The sequence below is a fragment of the Silene latifolia genome, chromosome 2 (genome assembly GCF_048544455.1).
Source record: "Silene latifolia isolate original U9 population chromosome 2, ASM4854445v1, whole genome shotgun sequence".
NCBI lineage: Eukaryota > Viridiplantae > Streptophyta > Magnoliopsida > Caryophyllales > Caryophyllaceae > Silene > Silene latifolia.
In genome coordinates this window covers 27672928-27691728 of record NC_133527.1, presented here as the reverse complement: position 1 = coordinate 27691728, position 18801 = coordinate 27672928, and the positions used below count along the sequence as shown (strand labels likewise).

At 37.3% G+C, this 18801-nt stretch overlaps 1 protein-coding gene across 1 annotated transcript; it reads left to right on the top strand.

Annotated features, from left to right (window-relative positions):
- Positions 1 to 331: 331 nt before the first annotated feature.
- Positions 332 to 9872, top strand: LOC141637984 (uncharacterized). The gene is made up of 3 exons (XM_074447419.1): positions 332 to 419; positions 8633 to 8831; positions 8989 to 9872. Exons 1-3 carry the CDS (start codon positions 332 to 334, stop codon positions 9524 to 9526), a joined length of 825 nt encoding a protein of 274 aa, XP_074303520.1. The 3' UTR covers positions 9527 to 9872.
- The last annotated feature ends 8929 nt before the right edge of the window (positions 9873 to 18801 follow it).

The following is an 18801-nucleotide window of genomic DNA, read 5'->3' as shown; positions in this document are numbered from 1 at the left end:
GAGACGATATCGTGAGCCATGTTGTGGAAGGAAGAGTGATTTGTGGAGTTGGTGTTAAGTGTCCATGTTTTATAGGTGACTTGTATAGTTCCTTGGTGTTGTTATATGTGGTTGGTATAGTCTTGTGGCGTAGTGTTGTGCTTTGTTTTATAGTAGAGTGTGAACTTCGGGACGAAGTTCTTTTTAAGGGGGGAAGATTGTAACACTACGGATTTTCCTTGGTGACTACTCGACCGAGTAGAACCTACTCGGCCGAGTAGTGCTGAGGTTGTGTATTGTTTTGGTTCTGCCGAGGAACACTCGGCCGAGTAAAGTGAACACTCGACCGAGTATGGGACACTCGGCCGAGTATACACTTACTCGACCGAGTACCGATCAGCGAAGTAATGTTTCTGCGGTTTTGGTTAAAATGATTAGAGGTTATACATAATCGTTCGTCAGTTTCTAAAATCATTTTCTCCCCAAAAACATAAACTACGTTCATTCTCCTCTAATCATCTTCATCAATTCCAAGTCAAAGGTTGTCGATTGTGGGTTCTAGCATCTCATTCCGTGTCAATCGCCGTAGTAAGTGTCTTATACTTGTTCATCTATTGTCATTCTTATAAGTTAACAAACCCTAATTTGGTTAATTTGGGGATTTAGGGTTTTGGTCATCATATGTCGTTGATTGTTGATTATCGCTGTTGTAGGTGACGATGTGTTACTAGTTGTGCATTTGTATGATTGATTGCAGCGTAGCGGATTGCGAAAAGGTAGGGTTTTCCCTACTCAGTACTGTTAATTGATTTAAGATTGTGATTGTACTGTAATTGTTGTTATCTGCTGATCATCGGAGTATGGGTATTGTGGTGACGGTGGTGATGTGGTTGTGTTGTGATGATTGTGGTGTTGTGACAGCTGTGATGCTGTGTGTGATTGTGGTGGAGTCACTTGCGGGAGTGGCTTCACACCCTAGTTCGCCCTCCGTGGAACCCGTCACGGGAGGGGATGTGCACATTAAGGGACAGGGATTGTTAGTCGCTCGTTGATGAGCTGGACTTGGTGGGGATGGGCTGCGGTCACCCACTGGCGGAGTGGATTACCTGTTGCGATGGGTAATCTGGCAGGGCTACACACTTCGGTGTGTAGTCGGTTACTATGGAGGATGATCAGCCGGTTATATTGTTTGTTGTCTTACATTGATTGAATGGTACTGACCCCGTTGTTGTTGTTTTGTAAAACCTGCGGTGATCCATTCGGGGATGGTGAGCAGACTTGACAGGTATTGCATTTGGTGAGCTTGGGCGGTCATGGGGAAGTCGTCATCACCAGTTGTAGTTTCACAGTCACGAGTCTTAGCTATGATTTTGTAGTTGTCCTCAGTTGTATTCACTTTATTGGTGTTGGTTTGGATTTGGATTGTTGTAAACATTAATACTTTACAGTACTTCTATTAAATGTGTTTAGGACGGACGCCTTTGATATATACTAACCTCGGGAAACCGAGATGGTAACAGCCTTTCATGCTTGGGTAGTCCTGGTAAGGTACCTCGGTATGAGGGGGTGTTACAGTTACTCCATCTATTGTCAACTGATTTTATATAAGAGAGGAACTCTCTTGCATTTGTATTGTGGACTCTTTCTCATCCATTTAGATGTAGCCCAGGCCCATGATTGAATTTAATGTTTCGTCATTGTGGCTTATTTGGCACCTAAAAAAATTATTGTATAATTTATAGGACTTTTTGTTATTACAAATGTTCGGGAACATCTGGTAAATATTTCCTCCGTCCCAGTCAATTGTTGTCCTTTGATTTTTGCACAAAGACCAAGGAATGAAGGAGGCAATTATTAGATGACAAGTGAACCAAATAGGATATGAATGATCAAATTATTCATCCAATGCATTCTTAAAATAGAAAAGTAATAGGCTATCGCACACCTAACAAAGATACCCTAAACTCGGTTAACAAATTAATGTAGTAAAGTAGAGGTCGAACACAAGGAGACAGGAATTGTCTAGTGAATTGCTATAAGTAGAATTCTATCTAGGTCGATTCAATTGTTTGGTTAGTTTGATTGTTAAACTTGTAAATAAAATGGTGTAAATTAAATATAATAAAAGAGTCTAGGGGAGTCGGGTCACACATGCAAATATATAGATATTCATGTTAAACTAGAAATAGATAATATTGTTAATTGTCTAGGTCTTATGACAACCACCTCTCGGCCTTAGTGTCAACCATAGAACAAGTCCTAACGAGCTCTGGCTATGGCTAAGTCGGTCTACTAAAATATGCTTAGTCTAATTCATTTTCGTGCATCTCGACTTATAAAAGTGAATAACAAATTAATCTAAGATAGTGATCAATTACCAAAGATTAGCAAATAAAACAAGCATGTGATAGAAACTTATCAAACAATATTATGTCATCCTAATTTAACATTTACAAATATTATTCATGCATGGCTTCCATAATCCCTAGACAAAGTGGACTACTCACTCATGTTGAAAATTAAACTAATAACATATGAATTAATAAACATGATGATAATAGTAATATAACTAAATGAAATATAAGGATTATAAATATGCTAATTAACAATAACATATGAATTAGTGAAATTGCTAATGATAAGAAATGTAAATGAAATTGCTAGAAATAAACTATGGTGATAGTAACTTGATAATAAAATGTAATAAACTAATATGAAAATGCTAATAACAATAATAAGAATTATGAAATAACTAGAATAAACAATGGATTAACGAAATAAACTAAAAATGAAATTACCGTAACAAGAGAATTAGAACTTGAACAAGAAGAACACAAGTGATCAACTCAAATAACTTGAATGGAAAGCTTGTATTATAAAGAACAAAATGCTTAAGTAAAATGTTTATAACAAAGGAAATGCTTAATGAAATGTAAACTAATTCTGAAAATTAAAATAATTTATGTGCTTAAGAGTATAGGAAGATGATAAAAGATATCCCCTAATGACGGATTAAACACCCTTTATATAGTGATAAAGGGTGAAACGTAAAATTCAATGGGGAAGGAAACCACGATCGGGGACAGGCCACCCCGATCGGTGATATGGTCATTTTATATATACTTTTATCCTTAATTTTAGCTCGGTTTCTATTGTTTATCATAATTTAAATAGTATATTTTTGAGCTAATCTTGTGTTCTAGGTGTATTGTTGTGTTTGTTACGTTTTTGTAGGAATCTAAGCATTTAGAGGTTTTTTCCTATCATTTTGTACACCAAATTCACTAGGAAAATACTGACAGATTAGAAGTGATAATAGGGTTAATAGTCAATTAATATGTAAACTAATGAATTAGGTTAAAGCAAGAACGGAAGTTTAGAGACAGAAATCAACACGGAACAGGCGCAGCAATGCTGCGTCCCTTGGAAAAGGCGCAGTGGTCACTGTGTCTGTTCCTGAGGTGAGTTCTGGATGTGAAGTCAGAACTGCGAGTTATTTACGTTTGTTGGTGCGTTTAATGGTTGATTGTTGATATTTGACTCGGATGAAAGTGATTTAGCATATTATTTACATATGAAATCGTCATAAAAGCGATAAAAACGAATTAAAACAGATTAAAAACAAACTACGAAATATTTAGTGTTATTTAGGTTAAACGGAAACAATGCGAAAGTTGTGATAAACAGATGAAAATATATACAAAAGTCAAAATCCAGAGATTTGATATGAACGAATCGAATCTCCGAAATCCGGGTTGATTTAATGACGAAAACCCGCAAATATCGATTATAAGGGATTTAAGTCGGATTTAAAGTGATAATTATTAAGAACACGTGTTATAATTATTATATACGAATGAATAAGAAGAAAATAAGAAAGGGAAAACAAAAGAGGACGGATTAACAAAGAGGCGAGGAAGAAGGAGAAAAGCAGAAACTGCGGCAGCCTCTGGAAGAGGCGCAGCAGATGCTGCGACTCTTCGAAGAGGCGCAGCAGTTGTTGCGTTTCTTCTCGACGTCTACCTACTGTTAATCCGTACAAATAGTTTAACAAAAGAGTTTTAGAAATCGGTTTTAAGTATACTTTTGACGTAAATCTTACATTAATTAATACAAAAAATAAAATACAATAATAAAGATGGAATTTACACCCTCAGATTTACATGTTTGACGAAACGAGATTAACTAAGTTAACGTTTTAGTGATTGCTCGACTCGAATGTATGATGAAAGTGCCCTCGTAAGAGGATTTAGATTAAATTGATTGATTAATTGAGGTGTAGTTGGTCAAATTGGTCGGTCATGCAACGTGACTGGTACTCAGAAGTATTCGAGCTTACGTGGTCGATTGATCAAGCACGTAGACGTCAATAAGCTTAGAGCACGGTCTTAGAAAGCAAAGGGAGAAGAGAAGGGCGGACACTCGCGTGAGAAATATGTGGAACGAAGGTCCCTATTTATACTAATCACATGGAGGAATTATGGAATGACTAAAACTTTGGAAACAAATCTCGAAAAGATCTGAAAATACGCAGAAAGGGTCAAAGAGGCGCGGCGACCCATGCGACTCTTGGAAGAGGCGCAACAGGTGCTGCGTCCTTTCCCCAGAGGTTTCCTCCTGCGGAAGAAAGATTTCCGCGTTTCTGTTATGGAATTGCGGTCGATCTCAACTTCCTTATTCCTTAAAATAAGATTTTCGGGATATATTTTACCAAAAGGATATAAAATTGAATTATGGAATAAATATCTGGAATATTCTAGAACATTCCGACTCAGCATTTTAAGCGGTTTATTAGAAAATGAAGCAGTTTTTTACCCGGGCTCCAAATGAACTCTAATTACTGTCAAAACGACCGTAGTGGCGCATAAATGACAACAAGAGGTAGACACAAGTATTTGAGCTATCACTTGACGATAAACTCACGAATTGTCATAAATTGTTCCGTGTACCAAACATGCGGCCCAATCATCACCAGGTGGCTTGCGGGAGGTGCAGAAATGAGGTATCTACAAAAGGTATATAACCCATTATATATATTTCGGAAATTAAAAGAAACATTAATCATCTGACAAAACACAAAACATACGTACATTAAAAGTGAAAGGGTGAAAGGCAGTTTCTTCCTCCATCATCAAGAAACATCAAGGAAAGGGTTAAGAAGGAGAATCAATCGTCTTATACTTCTTATTGTATTGAGTGCGTTTGTAAGACATGGACCACGGTTAGTCCTTTATTCCGTCTATTAATTGTATTAGGGTTGAATTAATTCAAGTCTATATTGATTCTTGGGACTGATTTCATTATTGAAGTCATAAAATTTATCTTACATCAAGTACTTGTAAACTGTAGTCTGTAACTATTGTGGGTTTCTTTTGCGCACTTGATTTTATGCTTGTAAGAAATTAGGATTTGGAAAAGCTTTGGAGTGAAATGGGAAACAGAACTGAAAAATGAATTAAAAGCTGCAAAACCGTATACCGGATATACGGAAACCGGATATTCGGAAAAACCGGATATCCGAAATTCGTATATCCGGAAAATCCGTATCGGATACGTATACCAAAAAAGGGATTTTTAAAAACCGAATATCCGATACGGTTTTCAAAACCCGATCGGATATCCGGTTTTGCTCACCCCTACCTTCGATTCCCCTTTTCCTTTTTGGGTGGTGTTCTTTTAGCCACCGTTTTTTTATCTTCTAGCAAAAACCGTCAATATAAAGATGAAGATGTTATCACTTTAGATGGAGCAATGAAGATGTTACCACCTAAGATTGAAAATGGCGTATTGAAGATGGTTGTTGTTGAAGATGGAGATGAAGATTGTTATCGTTGAAGATGGAGGGATGAAGATCTTGATAATGAGGATGAAGTTTGTGAGGCTTTAAGGTTTTTAGAGAGAGGAAATTAATTGGGTTTAAAATACAAAATAAAACTGAATTGATAGAAAGGAACCGTGGAAGCCAGGATTTTTTTTAATTATTATTTAATTATGAAGTCAAATTAATTACTTTAGTCACATCCTACCAATTGTTTAACGTAAAAAGACAAATGGGTCATTTTTACCCATATTTACATAATATGGTATGCAATCCGACCCGTCTCTCCCTTGTGACGGATAATGTATGTCACAAGGGAGACTAATTGTTGTTACAAAATGCTACTATTCGCTCCATCTCTATCTTGCGACGGATGCTATCTGTCACAATTGAGAATTTGTGAATTAGCAATTACAAAGCAAAATGATTACACTATCATTTTAATCAACTTTCATCTCATTAAATATATACTCCGTATATAATTCAATCAAGTATTTGAAATGTAAAATCTGTCAAAGGATTTGATTGAAAGAGAGTGGATCAACTAATCCTAAAAGAGGTAAACAAGAAAATCTTTATGCATGTGTAATAATAGCACACAAAGAGTAGAATTGACACAAATTCTTATTATAGACGGGCACTATCCGTCTATACGTATAGACGGATACCATTTTCACTCACAAATGACCCATTTTGCCATAAAGTGGGAAACACATGAGGGTGCCCCACCTTGTTCCCCCTACCCATTTTATTAGAGGTCTTTACCCGTCTGTTCGCCCCACCCGTCTATACCAAGACCTATTGTAGAACAATTGGTCTCCCTTGTGACGGGTTACCATTTGTGACGGATATTTTGTGAGATAAAATGGTAACAAAATGGGTTAGTGGAGAAAGGGGACCACATGAATAGTGTTGCAGAGAGAGAAAAAGTGGGTACATTGTGAGGTAAAATGGTATCCGTCTTCAGCTTGTGACGGATATGTCATGTCTTCAATGAGAATTTGTGATTGTAGAATTGAAACCAATTACTGGCGCCAAGTAGCTGAACACCGGCAAATTGTTCAGCTTTTCTTTTCATCCTAAATTTGCGCTTTTTCTAATTTTCACGTTTCTCCAATCTCTTTTTCTTCTTTCTAATTTGTCTTTTGCTTTCTTCAATGTGTCTCCAATCTCCATGACCCTTAAAGCTGGCTTGATGGCAGTCTTGCCGCCAGTAACCAAATCGAAGCAGTACATCCATCATTCCCTTATTAATTTCTACCCAAAATCTTGTTCGTTTAGACAAACATTATTCGTTTAAAATTGTACACGGCTTAAATATATTACCATTTTTCATAATAAAATAACTTGTTTTATTATGAACATGGTGACATATTTGACCCGTCTAGCTTTTTAGACGAATATACTCGTTTATAATGAGAGTAATCTCCCTTACTACTAAGAGAATATTTCAATAGTTTCCTTTTAAAAGAAATCTAGCTAAATAAGGAGACGAGTCTCTATTTTTAATAAATAATTATTTTTTAATTAATATAAAATCTTTAACCATTATTATCTTATTTTAACTAAATTATAATATTTTAATTAAAATAAAATAAAACTGGTATAAATCTAAAACCCAATAAATTGATATTATTATTTTCGTATAAAAAAACGTACTTAATTCATATAAAAAAATTATGAAGTGATATTATTAATTTTGTGACAAAAGAAGTTTTAAATTATTTGAGAAAAGTTATGAATTGAAATCATTAGTTTTGTGGTAAGTATTTCATTAAAATACATTTTTTTTTTACTTTACCCAATTCTTTTGATTAGTTTTCCATTTCAATTTTTTATGCTCATATTAAAATATGAAAAATGAATAATATATCAATTTTAAATTTATATATAATACATTATATAAACTAAAAGATCTATAAATACTGTGCATACATGCGCGGGATCCATAGTAGTTGTAATTTTAATAATCTTGCTTCTGACTCCATTAAATAAAGATATTTAGTTAGATTCAAATTTGAGTCCTTTTTAATACGGTGTAAATAATTATAAAAGCGTGAGCTAAAGTAAAACACTAAATTAAAATAAAATTAGATCCAAAAATTTTGAGTAATAAATATGAATAAAAAAAATCGCGAGTATATTGTTTTTAGTTCTTACAGTGAAAAGAAATTTATGCGCTAAATAGCATTAAAGACACATTCATGACTAGAAAATGAGATAAAAGTGAAAAAAGAGCACTTAACAAAAGTTAAACTCCTAACCAACATAATAGAAAATAAGTAATCACTGATAATACTTAACAAAACTAATATGTAAATATTTTATAAATGAGGGGATGCAGGTACATACACCTACATAGTGCTACATCCCTCTAAATTCGCCAATATTTTACGAATCATAAATAAAAAGTGACCATATTTTTTTATTACAAATTAGTTAATTTTATCATACAATAATCACATTTATTTCGCCGTAATTTAAAACTGTCATTGAGAATTTTAACAAATCCTAATAAAACCCAATTCAAATTAATTGATGGAGTCACACATGATAACAAGTCACATTAATCACACATCCATAAACGTAAATCACTTGCATTTTAATTTCATCTCACGAGCATATCATGTACGCACGTCCCTTTCCAAAATTATTGAATATTTAGACCAAACAAGACATATTACCTAAACTCCTCAATACTTCCTATAAGTACAAATTTCCATCACATCCCCTTCTTCTCTCCCTACTCATTTCTCCTCTTTCCTTTTTCATTTCCTCATTCACATATTTTGTACATAAACTATAAAAAAACACAAAAATTAAAAAAAAATTAAAAAATGAGTGCAGCGGTGAGTAGTAGTCCGGCAAATCAAGACCGTCCATTGTTACTCCCATCACCATTACCGTCCGATCAACGAACCAGCGGACGAAGGATGTGGACGCTTCTAGATCTTTTAACCGTTGAAAAATTGGACGCTCAAGATCCTCGATCCATTATACGATCCGACGATGGAGAACCACGTGAAGTCAGCAGGTCAGTGCCAATCATGATAAATTACTTTCAACAATTCATTCATTTGTTTACCTTTTCTAAAAAAAAAAAAAATTGAGACAGATTATATTTATTTTTCTAATTTTCTCAATTTAATGTTTGGTCTTTCTAACTATAAATTCTGGTTCCGTTACTGTAGTAGGTGGAGGATCTTAAGAGAACGACTCGGCTGCTGCGGAGTCGCCACGTGGCGGTACGGCAATGATGACGACGACGACAACCAAATCGACATTATCGAAGAAATCAACGAAGAAACGGACGTTTCAACGCGGCATAGGAGTTCAGGGATTAATTTAGCCGCGGCGTTAGCGGCGGAGAGAGAGTATCGGACGGCAACGGAGGAAATTAGCAGCGACGGAGTCGGAGAGGGAGGAGGAGGGAATACGACGCCGTCGAGGGTGTCGTTGATGAGGTTGTTGGAAGAGACGGCGGACGGCGGAGAATTAGAGAGAGAAAGTAAAGGAGGGGGAGGAGAGAGGGTGGAAGAGGAGGTGGTGGAGGTGGAGGTGGAGGGGAGTGATAGCGTGTGTTGCGTGTGCATGGGAAGAAATAAAGGCGCGGCGTTTATACCATGTGGTCATACTTATTGTAGGGTGTGTTCTCGGGAACTTTGGCTAAGTCGAGGCTCCTGTCCCCTTTGTAACCAACGTATTCTCGACATCCTCGATATCTTTTAATGAGACGGTCTTATAATAATATTATTACAGTCCGATTCATTAAAGTGTAACTGATTTCATCCTAGCGGTCCCAGTGGAGATAGGTGACAAGTGAATAGGAGGGAAAAGGAAAAGCCGGAAAGGTGGTCCGATTGATGCATAATTGAATTGCACAGTGAGTCAGTGTATGGGACTATTGGACCAGTATAGTTTTTGCTTTATGCGATTGAGTTTGAGTCCCCCTTATTTTTCTCTTTATAATTTATTCTTTTGGTCTAGGAATTTCATCTGTAAATCCGTGATTAGTGGGATTTTTAAGTCAAAAACTAAAAAGTTTCAAGGCTATAATCATTATTATTCTTATTCATTCACTGTTGTACATTCTTTCAAGGCTATAATCATTAAAGTTAGTTAGTAAAATATTGTGTGAGATAGTCTCACATTGTAACCATCCCCAAGCAAGATAACGAGGGAGGTCTCGACCTTGTTGGGTCGCCTTAACCAACAATTAAACATGAGATTAGGGTGATCTTTTGGTTGCTCTTGACCTTATAAGGTCAATTTGTGACCTCTTTGGTTGCTCTTGACCTTATTACGTCAATTGGTAACCCAATAGGTGTTAAATTATCATTGGTCGTAAACAAAACAAAAAGGGTTGGAAAGTGAAAAATGATTCGGTTGATGACCTAGGTCGCGACCTTTTACTTGGGAGGTGAAAATAGGTCAAGGTTAATAAGGTGAGATTAAGAGTAAAAGCGGGTCGCGACCTAATTAGCGCGACCACTACTTGGGGATGGTGACCATCCCCAAGCAAGGTCAATTGGTAGGTCATGACCTTGCTTGGTCACACTAATCATCAATTAACAAAAAAATTATGGTGACCTTTGGAAAGAACAGGTCAATTTGTGACCTTTGGTGGAGCAAATTGACCCAACTCATGACCTATATATGGCGATATGTGATTGGTTGATAATATTAATAATTAATAAATAAATAAATATATATATATATATATATATATATATATATATATATATATATATTTGGGATCCTATGAGAACCACCAAGATAATGAAAACTGTTAGAACCACTAACAATCCTTAGGTCTAAGACGAATTGGACGGATTGATAACTATTCTAATCCATCAAACAGACGCTCTCCCAATCCCGTGTAACTCAAATCATTTTTACAACTTTCCTTTCTCCCTCATTCTTTGTCCCCCTTCGATTATCAAGCTATCCTACGACGATCAACAGCCATTACTATGATTTTGAGCACATTATTGGGCCATCTTCAAGCTTACTATGTACATCAGACTTCAATTTTGCTTCCTTCTTCGTTCTCGCTGATTTCATCATCGATTTTCTGATTTCGAGCAGATTACAATTTAGGTAATTCAATTTCCCCAATTTATTTGTTATTCCTCAATTTTTATGAGCAAATTAGTTGATTAGGGTTGCATTCCTGATTTTGTTCTTCTTTTTTATTGAAGAATTGACGCCTCTTCCGAAGTTCCGTTCATCGTTGTACACAAAACAGTCACTCTCAAGCATCTCAAATATGGCGCTGAACATCTCCTCGTTCCATTGATATCTACAATGAAGGATCATCGTATAATCTTTCTCTCTCTCTCTCTCTCTCTCTCTCTCTCTCTCTCTCTCTCTCTCTCTCTCTGTTATCTTTAATTTTTTTCAGATAGATTTTATTTGCTAATGTTCTATTAAGGTTTAGGTTCAGTATGATTATTCTTTTATTTTTTTCTTGTTTATAAGTTTTGCTGGTGTGAATTTTTATAATTGTGATTGTAATACTCCGTATTTATAGTCTTGGGGGTACTCTATCGAGTAACCCTTACTCTGTCGAGTAAGGGCAAGTTGCGAAGAGAAATAGTTTCTGACCTGTTGGGCACTCGATCGAGTAGCTGGGGCACTCGATCGAGTAGGGGGGTACTCGATCGAGTACCTTGGGTACTCGATCGAGTGTCCGGTTTATCGGGGGAGTTTTCTCGGGTTTTGTTAATTACGTGATTAAGGTATATAAACATATCCGTCATTGTTCTAAATCACTTTTTACAAAACCTAAAACCTGTTTAAGAGAGAAAGCAACTGGTTCTTCTTCCTAATCGCGTTCTTGACAATTCCCGGAGTTCAGACGGTCAGTTTGTATCGTAGTTCGCGTCGTTGGATTCCTTGCGTCGAGGGTAAGCTTTTAGTATAATTTATATTATGTTTTGATAAGATTGACGAAACCCTAATTTAGCAATTGGGGGTTTGATGAGTAGTAATTGAATGGTAGTCTTTATGTGTTATGTATGATAGGAGGAGAATTCGTAGAGGAGCCGTTTTGATACAGCTGTAGATACCGTCTGCGTGTTGTGCTTTCCAGGTAGGATTTCCTACTCAGTATTAGTCCCATAATGGGATATTGGTGATGTGCTGTAGTTAGTTGTTTGATATGATGATTGTAATTGTAATTGTGATTGTGATTGTGGTTGTGTTTGTGATGGCTCTCGAGATGCGTTCTCGGCTGAGTGGGGTCACTTGCGGGAGTGATCTCACGCCCTAGTTTCGCCCTTCGTGGAACCCGCCACGAGAGGGGATGTGCACATTAATGGACAGGGTTATCGCTCGTACGATGAGCGGGGCTTAGGTGGGAACAGCTGCGGTCCCCCATTTGGGCGGTCCAAAGGTGGACGATCGATGATTGAGACGGTTGGTTGGATGTGTGTGTGTGTGTGTGTGGCGGTTCAATTTGTCTGTTTGTCTTATTGTGGTTATCTATATTGATTGTGTGATTAGTCCTGACCCCGGTGTTGTTTTGTAAACCTGCGGTGATCCATTCGGGGATGGTGAGCAGATATTGAACAGGTATAGGGATGAGTACTGGGATAGCTGGGATGGCCACGACATGATGATAGAGTCTTCCGCTGTAGTTTAGCATTTATTTACATTCCAGTTGAGAACAGATAGTTTGGAATAATGTATCGTACTTTCATTATGGTTTCAAGGATTGTATTCATTCAATAAAGTATTTATAATAAATGTTGTTTCCGTTTTGTCTATTTGATTATCATACCTCGGGCGACCGAGATGGTGATGTCTTCATACCTGAGTGGTCCTGGTAAGGCACTCGGAGTATGGGGGTGTTACAAATGGTATCAGAGCGACGATCCTGAAACCTGTAACCAATGAACTTAATGAACATAGGGAGTCAATTAAAATGAACCCGGGGTAAAAGTTGTAGGAGCTAATGCAAAGGCTTGGGAGACGTCCTAAAGTCGCAAGGGGTCGCCCTACAACTTTGAACCGGTCACATGGGGGAAGTGTTTGTCGAGTCGTATGTGTGTTTGGTTAACTGGTTTATGAATGTGATGGAATGTGTTAATTGTTGGATGTCGAAGTAGAAAGTTGAGCATGTGAAAGAAAATGATGATATGAGGAAACTTGTTGATGAGATATATAGGACGGTGGTTGGAATGAGAAACATGATGGATGATTCATAATGTGACATAATGATAACATGTGAATAGAAATGTTGTGTTGTATACGTATATTTTGTTTGCATAGAGTTGTATGATAAGTTTATGTACTTGTCCACGTTTGTTCATGGGTATATGTTGTAAGAAGTGTGTAGCTGTAATTGATGAATTAGTTGGAAGAGATTAAGTAAGTAATTGCATAAGAATATGAAATTCATGGGTGGAGCATGTTTATGTGGGTAAATCGTGATTGACAAGTTAAATAACCTATGTGCATGATGAATGTTGTTGCTTGATTTTTTTTTTTTTTTTTTTTTTTTTTTTTTGAAAATAGTAACATATGATTACGAATACTGGTTTTATGAGTTTTGGACTAGTTTTGTTTGCTTGGTTGTTGTTTAAGTCGTTTGGGAAGTAAAAATCAATAGTTGTGTTTTTCGTTTATAAAGAGGTTGTCTTTAAACTGTTATAACTTGAGATGCATAAATGATTTTGATGTGATTCCAATTGGAGATGATAGCTTGTCCTTTTACGATTCCAACGATAGGTCACACGCCCAGATTGACCAAGTAATGAGTGAGTTATGACTGTTTTACGAAAACTGGACAGTGCTGAGAATTAGGGTACTCGATCGAGTATCCCTGGTACTCGATCGAGTAAGGGGGCACTCGATCGAGTACCTCAGTTACTCGATCGAGTAGCCCTGGTGATTTGTTTTACGTGCTTCTGATCTTGACCTACTCGATCGAGTAAGTCCCTTACTCGATCGAGTGGCCTGTACTCGATCTAGTGGCCCCTGTTTTGGGTCATATGCTTATCTTTTGACTTCATTGCATATTATGTTTAATTCAAAGTGGTTATTTTGCTTCCTTATGCATTGTTTTACATGTAAGTTGGTCTGGATTCGTAAGTTACCCAATCCTATGGGGTGGTGAGTGGCACCTCTTGGTGAGTATGAGTTTGGTGGGAGGAGATGAGCTATATGTGGTTGTGCTGAGAAGTGGAAAAAGAAAAAGAATGTTGATGAGCTGATTGGGGCATGGTGCAAGTTTTTGTGAGGCGTAGTGATTGAGTTATTCGCGAAATTGAGTGATGTAAAAGTCAGTGAAAGTGGGTAAGGGATGATGTGAGTCTAAGGAACGTGAGAATAAACAGATTGAAAGTAAGGATGTGGATAGTGGTGGATTGAGATGTGTAAAGGATTATGGAGGGAGATGGTTAGGAGTCGTGTGGGTTATGGATATATGTAGTGAAAGTTCGTTTTGAAGGGGGTTGAGAAGAGTGGTAAACAGTGAACTTTATGGAGACATGTCGCGAGGTAGATTTATACACAGTGAGTGAGTTTGAGAGATTTGGTTTATTAAGAGATGAAACAACTGTGGGATTTCCTTGGGCACTTAACGGTATTAAATGAATTCTGATTTCTAAAGAAGTACAAAAGAGATACAATTGTTTAAACAGTGAACGTTGATTTTATGGATAGATTAGTGGCTAGTGTGAGTGATAGCATAATAAGAGAAGATCCATGGTAAGAAAGAGTGAGATGATGTCGGTAGAAAATAATGGAATTTGAGTTTTGGAGCAACGAAGGGGTAACTGGATTTCTAAAGAGTTAGCTAGAAGGAACAAGGAGTTGAACTATTAATTGGTATTATTGAGTGTAAAGAGAAAAGAAGGGTAAAAGTAAGCTGAGGAAAGTATTCACCGGAGTTATGTGATATAAAGGTAAGGAATCATTGAAATGTGTGATAGTGTCACGAGGATGTTAGCTAAAGGTTATATAGGAGTTTCAGGACAACATGATTGATAATGAGTTTCGAGGAATTAAGGGAGTAAGAAGTTGGTGGAGTATTGGCACGATATGAGATATTTGGTGGAGAGTTGGATGACAATACAAATAAGATAATATTGGGAATAATGTTGAGGTAATTTTTGTTGATGGGTTTGATGTTTGTTATTTGGGATGTTAACCAAAGATAGGAGAAAAACCGTGTTATTTTGATATGAGTGTAAGAGGTTTGATATACGAGCAGTGGTGGTATTGTGGTGTTGTCACTAGTGGTTAAGGGCGATGATAGATAAGAAAGACAGCAGTCCTAGAGAGGTTGATTTTGTAAAGGCCGGATGGATATGATTGTTTGTAAGGAAATAAGATGTGGTTATAGAAGGCGAACACTAGTGGTTGAATATTAATGGTATGGTTATACTTAGCATGAGGTGATGGTTATGCGAACGGGAAAATGTATTATGAGGGGCATATGAGTTAAACTCGGGCGACAGGTAACCTTTATCGAGTGGTAACTTACGTGGTCAGGATTGACTAGTTGGTTGTGATTACGGGTCTATGATATGTGTAAATGTTTATGTGAGGTTCTGACCTCACAAGAAGTGGTATGGTGTGATAATTATAAAGTTGTTTTATGAATCTTCTGTAATATATATGTTGGACACGGTAATTTAATTTAATGATATCCAAAAAGGTAATAATTTGATTAATTTGACATGGCTAGTTATAATTTTATGTGTATTAATAACACATGTGTATTCCGTGAAATGGTAGAGATGATGTTCATGAGATGCTTATCTGTTTATTCATATAATATGTTGCGTTGTGATTGAGTAAAGTGGATTTGAGTAAGTTTTCTTGTCCGAAAGGTTATTTCCGAGTCAGTATTTATGGAATTGTATGTGGTTGTGATGTCTATCGATGTGGTTGTGGTGCCTCGGGTGGTGATCCGGGCACGATATTTAGTGTTGTGATGCGGGTATTTTCGCACTACGGTGTGGCTGTTGGTGGCGGTGTTGTGATGCCGTCACCGGTTGTGGTGGAGTAGGCGAGATGATTATGATACGAGTTTTCGAAAGTGCATACCAGTTATACATAGATTGTTGTTTTGTTTGCTGTTGTTCTTTGTGAGTTTTGGTTGAACATGTAGACAGTTGTCTTGCTTATTGATGTTTTCTTTACCAGGTTAAGTTAAGAATGAGGTAGAGTATGATATGAAATAGAGTTGAATATGTTTTCGTTGTTGTCATGGTATTAGTGATATTATGTTAATAGAACACGGTTGTGAGAGGTTGTTACAGTAATTTTGATCTTGTTTTCAGATGAGACATGATTATGGTAAGTGATTCGTAGAACATGTGTGGTAATGATCCGAAAGATGCAGGTGGTTCATAATCTTTTGTTGAAGACAGTAAGTGTAGGGTGTTTGGGAATTAGTGTCATGTTAAGTTGTGTATGAGTTTTGCGGTAATGGAAGAAAGAACTTGAGGATCTAGTGTGTGTGTACGTAACGATTGTGGATCATGAGTTATGCTTTTGGGAGATAAGTGCCTTACATAGAGAGGCATGTTGTTTTGCAGAAATAATGGAGAGTTAGTATGGTGATTTTGCTACGAGTCTTATGGTATAGGTTAGGTGGTATGCCAAATGAGTTGAGTTATGAGAAATGTTTAAGTAAGAGAGCCTTGGATATATGCATGGCAGTGTTTAGATTATAGGTGGTTATCTTTGACATGCGGTGGTGATGAGGATAATGAGCCGATATAGCTAGGATTTAGTATTAGTGAGTTACGAGGACGTAACATTTGTCTTAAGAGGAGTAGGATGCGATAAAAGAGAGTTTCAAGGTGGTGCATGTTGTAATATAATTGGAAGTAGAGTGTTAGCGTAGCGTAAAGGAGGGATTTGTTTTGTGGATGATACTTATAAAAGGCCATGGCCGTGCTTGTAGTAGTGTGATGCTTCAGAGTGTGAGAATATTTTATATAGTGTTGACAGTTGGAGGATGATGTTATGAGCCTGAGTAAACTTCGAGGACGAAGTTCCTTTTAAGGGTGGTAGAATGTAACATTCCGTTTGATGTCTATGAGTGTCTTGATATGGGATTTGGTAGTGGATGATATATTACGGAGCTAGCAGCATTAAAGGATGGTAGTTGGTAGTGTATGGAGTTAGTGTTGTGAGAGATATAATGGAGTTGATACGATATCGTGAGCCATGTTGTGGAGGTAGGAATAGTTAGTGGAGTTGGTGTTACGAGTGCATGTTTGGGTTGGAGTTTTGTTTTGAGTTCTTAGTCACGTTGTTGAGTCTTGATCGAGTTAGTAGGTTTGTTTTTGAGTATGGGTTGAACTTCGGGGACGAAGTTCTTTTAAGGAGGGAAGACTGTAATACTCCGTATTTATAGTCTTGGGGGTACTCTATCGAGTAACCCTTACTCTGTCGAGTAAGGGCAAGTTGCGAAGAGAAATAGTTTCTGACCTGTTGGGCACTCGATCGAGTAGCTGGGGCACTCGATCGAGTAGGGGGGTACTCGATCGAGTACCTTGGGTACTCGATCGAGTGTCCGGTTTATCGGGGGAGTTTTCTCGGGTTTTGTTAATTACGTGATTAAGGTATATAAACATATCCGTCATTGTTCTAAATCACTTTTTACAAAACCTAAAACCTGTTTAAGAGAGAAAGCAACTGGTTCTTCTTCCTAATCGCGTTCTTGACAATTCCCGGAGTTCAGACGGTCAGTTTGTATCGTAGTTCGCGTCGTTGGATTCCTTGCGTCGAGGGTAAGCTTTTAGTATAATTTATATTATGTTTTGATAAGATTGACGAAACCCTAATTTAGCAATTGGGGGTTTGATGAGTAGTAATTGAATGGTAGTCTTTATGTGTTATGTATGATAGGAGGAGAATTCGTAGAGGAGCCGTTTTGATACAGCTGTAGATTAGAGGTGATCATGGGCCGAGCCAATGCGGGCTTGGGCCGGGCCTTTCTAACAAAAGCGGCCCATTTGTATGGGCCGGGCTGGGTCGGGCCAAATGCGTGGGCTTATTTAGCAAGCCCAAACCCGGCCCTTATGGGCTAATGCGGGCTTTTGGGCCTAAATGGGCTTTTTCGGGTCCTAAAATTTACGACTTACCCTAGGAAATAATTAGCGTAATACCTTCAGTTACAACTTTTAAAACATACATAGTGTATAAAATTGTACAAAATATGATGAAATCCATATGAATTGCTCTCTATAATAAAATAAAGACATTATAGAGGTGATCATGGGCCGGGCCAGTGCGGGCTTGGGCCGGGCCTTTCTAACAAAAACGGCCCATTTGTGTGGACCGGGCCGGGCCGGGCCAAATGTGTGGGCTTATTTGGCAAGCCCAAACCCGGCCCTTATGGGCTACTTTGGGCTTTTGGGCCTAAATGGGCTTTTCGGGCCCTAAAATTTACGACTTACATTAGAAAGTAATTAGCATAATACCTTCCATTACTACTTTAAAAACATACGTAATTGATAAAATTGTACAAAATATGATGAAGTGCTTATGAATTGCTCTCCAAAATAAAATAAAGACAAACACCCCCACTTTAGAATGCTTAATCATGCATTCGTGATATGATTTATGTTATATACACATTGTTTTATAAATCTTAAAAAAATATACTTGATTTTTTAAAAAGTTGTTTATAACTTAAACGCTATTTTAATAGGTTTTATAAAAAAAATATTCATTTATTAATAAATATGGGCCGGGCCGGGCCACAATTTGGGCCGAATGCTTGGCCCAAACCCAGCCCAAAAATACGTTGGGCCTTTTTGGGCTAGCCCATGGGCTTTTTTGGGCCAAAACGAAAGGCCCAAGCCCTTTTAAAAAGCGGGCCGGGCCGGGTAGGGCCAATGGGCTTGGGCCATTTGATCAGCTCTAAAAGACAAACATCGCCACTTTAGAATGCTTAATCATGCATTCGTAGATATGATTTATGTTATGCATACTTTGTTTTATAAATCTAAAAAAATATACTTGAGTTTGTAAAG

Bases quoted from the DNA above. Each gene is read 5' to 3' on its own strand.
- LOC141637984 (XM_074447419.1), top strand. From the start codon at position 332: ATGGGACACTCGGCCGAGTATACACTTACTCGACCGAGTACCGATCAG. The intron at 420-8,632 runs GTTATACATAAT...AAAAAAATTAAA, and splicing joins TTTGGTTAAAATGATTAGAG to AAATGAGTGCAGCGGTGAGT. The intron at 8,832-8,988 runs GTCAGTGCCAAT...CCGTTACTGTAG, and splicing joins GAACCACGTGAAGTCAGCAG to TAGGTGGAGGATCTTAAGAG.